This window comes from Marmota marmota, unplaced genomic scaffold (genome assembly GCF_001458135.2).
Source record: "Marmota marmota marmota unplaced genomic scaffold, marMar, whole genome shotgun sequence".
Classification (NCBI taxonomy): Eukaryota; Metazoa; Chordata; class Mammalia; order Rodentia; family Sciuridae; genus Marmota; species Marmota marmota.
Genome location: NW_025999982.1, coordinates 23526360 through 23532359, shown reverse-complemented (window position 1 = coordinate 23532359; position 6000 = coordinate 23526360). Strand labels below are relative to the sequence as shown.

The following is a 6000-nucleotide window of genomic DNA, read 5'->3' as shown; positions in this document are numbered from 1 at the left end:
TATATATATAAAAAATAGAATACATTCAGAAGGGCTTAATGAGCATATTAATAAACCATATTTTACCTCCAACCCTAATGTATCCATGCAGGCCTTCTCATATACAGCTCTCATTCAAGTTAAACAGAAATAGAGGGAAATTCATAACAGGTTTTACATTATAAATTTAAAAAGAAATGTTCCCCAAAGAAGCAGCATAAGAGAAGGAAAAGGAAGTTGGCCTAGTGTGGAAAAGGTAAAAATTTAAGTATTTTACAGAATATTTATAAAAGTATTTTATAGAATATAGAATATTATGTTGTTGAGGATAAAGGAAAGGGTGATAAAAGAATGGAAGAAAATAATTTTTATAAAAAGGAAACCAATATATAAAGAGTGGAGGAGGGGCTGGGATTGTAGCTCAGTGGTAGAGTGCTTGCCTAACACATGTGAGGCACTGGGTTTGATTATCAGTACTACATATAAATAAATAAAATAAAGGTCCATCAACAACTAAAAAAAAATTTTTTTAAGTGGATTAAAATGAAAAATGCAGAACAGGAAGATAATATTCAGCACTAACATGTAACATAAACATGTAAGAGGTCATTTTCCTTTATAACCTTGCATCAGTACTTTGATAAAGAATATAGTTGTGCTAAGTAGATTACCAATTCTCAATTTTGCAAAAGTGTATTGATCCACTGTTATTAGTGAAAAGAGCAAGATTCTTCAGAATGGACTTTCAATTTAAAATATGGTTCCAAATATATTAAAAGAAAAAAAATAACTGAAAAGCAAGCAGAGTTGGAAAATTTAAAGGCATAAAACAAAATGCCAAAAAGTAGCCACTATTTGTTATTTAATCATTCATTAATATCTTCAAATTTCATTTATGAATTCAAACTATTAGGAGAAGTAAAAATTATTATTTTATTGTTTTCATTCTCCCATATTTATTTCAGAAATTATGAAAAATTGAATGTGGTCAGGTATAATGGTGCATGCCTTTAATCCCAGCCACTTGGGAGCCTGAGGCAGGAGGATGGCAAGTTGGAGACCAGATGGCCCAAATTAGCAAACCCAGTCTCAAAATTAACATTTTTAAAAAGACCCTGGGTTTGATTCCCAGTACTGGGGAGGTGTGTGTGGGGGGAACCAAATCTTCTGAATCCCTAAATGAGAAGTAAAACTAGCCATCATTAGCATTCCTTTCAATTTCATAATAATGAGTTATAGCAATAAGATAGGATGTACCAACAGGCATGGTAGCTATAATCCCAGTGACTCAGGAGGATGAGGCAGGAGGATTGCAAGTTGGAGACCCATCATAGTAATTTAAAGACCTTGTCTCAAAATAAAAAATAGAAAGGGACTGGGGGATACAGCTCAGTTGGTAGAATGCTTGCCTAGCATGCACAAGGCCCTGGGTTCAATCCCCAGCACCACAATAAATATATAGATATAACTGAAGCTAAATCTGAAATTTCAGAAACAAAGATCTGAATTCTGAAGTTTCTAAAATTATAATATTTCAACCTATAACTACATATTTTATATAGATGATTTTTTTAATATTTATTTTTCAGTTGTAGTTGGATACAATACCTTAATTTTATTTATTATGTGGTGCTGAGGATCGAATCCAGGGCCTCACATGTGCTAGACGAATGCTCTACCACTGAGCCACAACCCCAGCCCATGAGTATGGTTTTTTTATCTACTAGATTTTAAAAAAAGGCTATGGAAAATTACTGTGAATTATTGTCCTTCTAAAACACTAAAGAATTAAAGGGAAATAGGGAAAAGATAAATAAGATAGAAGTATGACAACATGAAGGTTTATAAACAGGCAAAAGTTCACTAGAGGACAGCAGTTTATTGGTTTCTCTCAGCAGTGAAGTCTCCTCCTCTTGGGTGGTTTGCACTGTGACTGCAGCTGCATACCTTTGGTGGTATCAGAAATGCTATTTAACAAGGCACACATCATATCTCCCTCTAAGTGGTGAGGGTTTAGTATATGAGCTGGCCTCTGAGTCTTCTTAAATTGATTCTCTAGCTCCAGAAAACCTTGATCTCCTGAGAGGATGGTGAAAGGAATTTGCTTGGGTAGTTGTTCATCTAGACGGCCAGCCTATGTTGGAACAAATGGCATAGGTTGTAAAAATCAATATGAGTTTCAAATCAAGTTACATCTACTTCACATATCTAAAAAAGCACATTAAGCTTATTTCCTAGCCTACGTCTTCATAAATGAAATATGAAAAAAAAAGAGCTAATGTTTACCATAAAGACATGTAAAAAGAATCAAATATAAGATGCCATCATTTATACAACCATGGTAAAAGAAAAGGCCAAAATGAAGTCCGACAGGAGGATCCACATAAAGCAGTAACACCAAAGGACTACACACTCAATGTAAGGGAAAATAAGAAATAAATCCATAATAGAGAAAGGGAAGCAAGGTAATTTGCATGATTCAATCTTGGCACTGGATAGAAGGAAAGGAAATCTCTTATGGTTTAATCTCTTGTGGTTTACCTTCACATTAATAAATCAACATCAATACGTTCACATTATCAGTGTGACAAAGTTTCTAGTAGAGAATTTAATATACAATGGGCCCTAGGTCAGTGGTTTCTCTAGGTGACTGGCAGAGACAGATGTAAATGAAAATTCTATCTCAATCAACAGTGACTGTGAACAGTGTCTCTGAATGTCAGAAATACAAATGTGAAGTAACTTAGCATAAATAAAGTACAGTATCATCTCAATCACTCATTCCATAAATAATGAAGGTAGATCTACTATGTATAGTTGAGGGTCTGCTGGGAATTGGGGGATATAGCAATAAACAACATGCCACAGGCCTCTACTCTCACAGTAGTCAAAAGTAGAACCTGACATAGGTTTCATTCAAAAATATAGTACTGAAGAATGATCTATACTGACATTACATACAGTTCAAATGGGAAAAAAATTCAAGTGGATCCTGGATTCACATTACATTTTGAATTAAACAATGACTCACATGCATACATATGGCAAAATCAGCAGCATCTTTTCTTTTACTACAGCGAGGATGAAGGAAGAAGCATCCAATTCTGTTCAAGTAATTATAGATCTTACAATTGAGTGGAGGCTTCCAGTTCGTGTTTCCTCCTAATAATTTTAGAAAAGGTAAAATGACAGTCAAACAGGAGGAAAAGACTAAAAACTGTATCAAGGGAAACACTAAACTTTTTTTTTTTTTCTAGAGAGAAAGTACTAGATAGAATGTGGGGAACGCAGGTCTTGTATAGGCATCACCATCTTGTTACTTTAAAATCTTGGAAATGTAGGCCAAATTCCCTGATCTGCCTACTCGTGTGAAAATTCACAGGGATGTTAAATAAAATCTAAAGTAATATGTGTGAAAATTCTTTGAAGGCATTATTCTACATGAATGCAAATTAATGTTTTTTACAAACATGACACAGATGGGCAGTGGACAGAAATGATGAGCAATCAGGAAAGCTAGACCTAATAAAACTTTATACTGGCTAATTTATATAGGGCAGTATATTTCTATCTTTAATCCCAATCATCCTCTTTATAAGCCATTTCCTCTCAAATATAAGCTATATTAGATACTCACTATACTAAAAGCTATGCAAACCCAAAATCATCTCCCTCAGGTCTGGTCCGTGGTTTGGTTTATAAAGAGATTTAGATGAAGGTACATACTTAAGAAAGGAAGGATGAACTGAAGAGGCAGTTGTGGCATGTTGGAAATAACACTAGTTCTATAGGTAAGAGACGGAAGCTCAAAAGCTTACTGCTTTTTATTAGTTATCACTTTAAAAAAATAATAAACTTCTCAGTCTGTTTCCTTGTATTTTAAAAAAATAATAATAATCAGTATCCGTGTTTGTATCAAGCAGTAGAGTCTGGCACATTATAGGTGGTGAATAAAATCTTTTTTACTCTGTATCAAAAGATGTATATTGCCAGACACAGTGGCACACGCCTGTAATCACAGCAACTTAGGAGGCTAAGGCAGAATGAGTGCAAATTCAAAGCCAGCCTCAGCAACTTAGCAAGGCTCTAAGAAATTCAGTGAGATCCTGTCTTTAAATAAAATACAAAATAAGGGGCTGGAGTTGTGGCTCAGCGGTAGAGCACTCGCCTCTCACGCGTGAGACCCTGGGTTCAATCCTCAGCACCACATAAAAATAAACAAAACTAAAGATACTGTGCCCATGTAGAACTAAAAAAAATTAAAATAAATAAATAAATAAAATACATAATAAGGCTGGAGATGTGGCTCAGTGGTCAAGTGCCCCTCAGTATAATCCCTAGTAGCCGCTGCTCCCACCCCCCAAAAAAGATTTATAAACTTTGGGTCACCAAAAAGAGCTAATGTTTACCATAAAGACATGTAAAAAGAAAAATATTCTAGGAAAGTTAACTATAATGCAAAGTAACACTATTCAAATTATGTTATATTCAGGAAGGTTCTATGGAATTTCTTAAAAGAAATCATTATGGAGAGAGGTTATCTCACATGTTTTCCTTATTGATCATACCTTGAAAGCCCCAAATAAATGTTCCTTGGTTAAGATGCCCTGGTAGATGACCAAAAAAGTTTGACCAATTATCAAAATCTACAAAGACTATATGAGTCATGGTTCGCAGGTAATCCAAATCTGGAAGCTCAACTTCTTCCTCTGAGAATACAGAAACATTAACATGAATTTAGTAAGAATCTGCTATAAACATTCTATTTTCTCAGTCTAAAAGATATTACAGGCCTAACAGGCAAAATAATTAATTTTATATATTAATTCATCTATCTAAAACTTTTAAGGTAATTCAAATTTATACATGGTATTGGTTTATGCTTAAAATACTTGATTATATATTTTATAAATATCTTTCTTTGATTTAAAAAAATAATAAGTCATTTTATTATTATTTATTATTATTTAAGTCATTCATAAAAGAAAGTTTTAAACAAATCAATGTACTAGAAAATCAAGTGTCAACAGTATATAACCAAGAACTTACAATTCACACCATCCACCAAAATAAAATTTCAAGGTGACTGGCAAGAATGTCCTTGCCACTAGAATTTGCTTTTTTTCCTAATTTAGACTGATTTATTAGGAGCCCCCTGGCTCTAAGATTAAATCCCCTAAAAAGCCAAGCATGGTGCCACATGTTTGTAATCCCAGTGACTTGGGAGGTTGAGGCAGGAGGATTTCAAGTTCTAACCAGCCTCAGCAACTTAGTGAGAACCTGTTTTAAAATAAAAAATAAAAAGGGCTGGGGATGTAGCTCAGTGCTAAGGAACCCCTAGGTTCAAAAGAAAGAAGAGGAAAGAAAAGGAAAGGAAAGAATAGAAAATTCCCTGGAGAGCAGAAATAAGATAACCTACAACCCAATTGCCATAAAGCAGTGGTAGAAACAGGTGGTAATTGCCCATTAATACCTTTAATCATAGATATATCTTTCTTGGTTCTCTCAAATTCTTTCATCTCCTTCCATTCTCCCTCATTCTCTCTCTCTCTCCTTTCCCTTATTTCATACTCTTTTACCTTGACAAGAACTTCCTGTTTCCAGTATTAGTAATGCAGACTTTAAAATATTAAATTATCTTAAAAATGAAGTTTTTACTCTGCCTAATAGAGTTTTCTTCAAATATACTACTACCATCCCCTTCCATTTCCAAGCCACTTTATATCTTCAAGTTCTTAATAATTCTATATTTATATATTAGTCATCTTTTATCAAAGATAGATTAATGCAAAATTACTGAGAAAAGCAAAAGCCAAACATAAAAACATAAAATGGTGTGACCATTATTTTCACTATCTAGAGTAGTAGAGTTGACTATGCTGGACACGATTTAACTCTTTCTTACTGAAAACGTGCCATGATAAAAAAAGGTAATGTTGATTTTATGTGTGCAAACCTATAAAAATTCAGTGGTTCATAGCTGGGTGTGGTGGTGCACACCTGTAGTCCCAGCTACTCAGG

At 34.0% G+C, this 6000-nt stretch overlaps 1 protein-coding gene across 17 annotated transcripts in view; it reads right to left on the bottom strand.

Annotated features, from left to right (window-relative positions):
• Positions 1–6000, bottom strand: part of Znf451 (zinc finger protein 451) — a 93108-nt gene that overhangs the window by 26952 nt on the left and 60156 nt on the right. For 16 of the 17 annotated variants that reach the window (XR_007348532.1, XR_007348536.1, XR_007348533.1 and 13 more), the window contains 3 exons: positions 4548–4688; positions 3011–3141; positions 1927–2113 (listed from right to left, as the gene is read on the bottom strand). The exons of the other annotated variant lie outside the window; for it this stretch is intronic. Coding sequence is in view for 9 of the 16 variants with exons in the window: in XM_048805571.1 (XP_048661528.1) it covers positions 1927–2113; positions 3011–3141; positions 4548–4688 (459 nt within the window). In the remaining 7 variants the exon portion in view is untranslated. The remainder of the gene's footprint in view (positions 1–1926; positions 2114–3010; positions 3142–4547; positions 4689–6000) is intronic. 17 annotated transcript variants of the gene reach the window in all.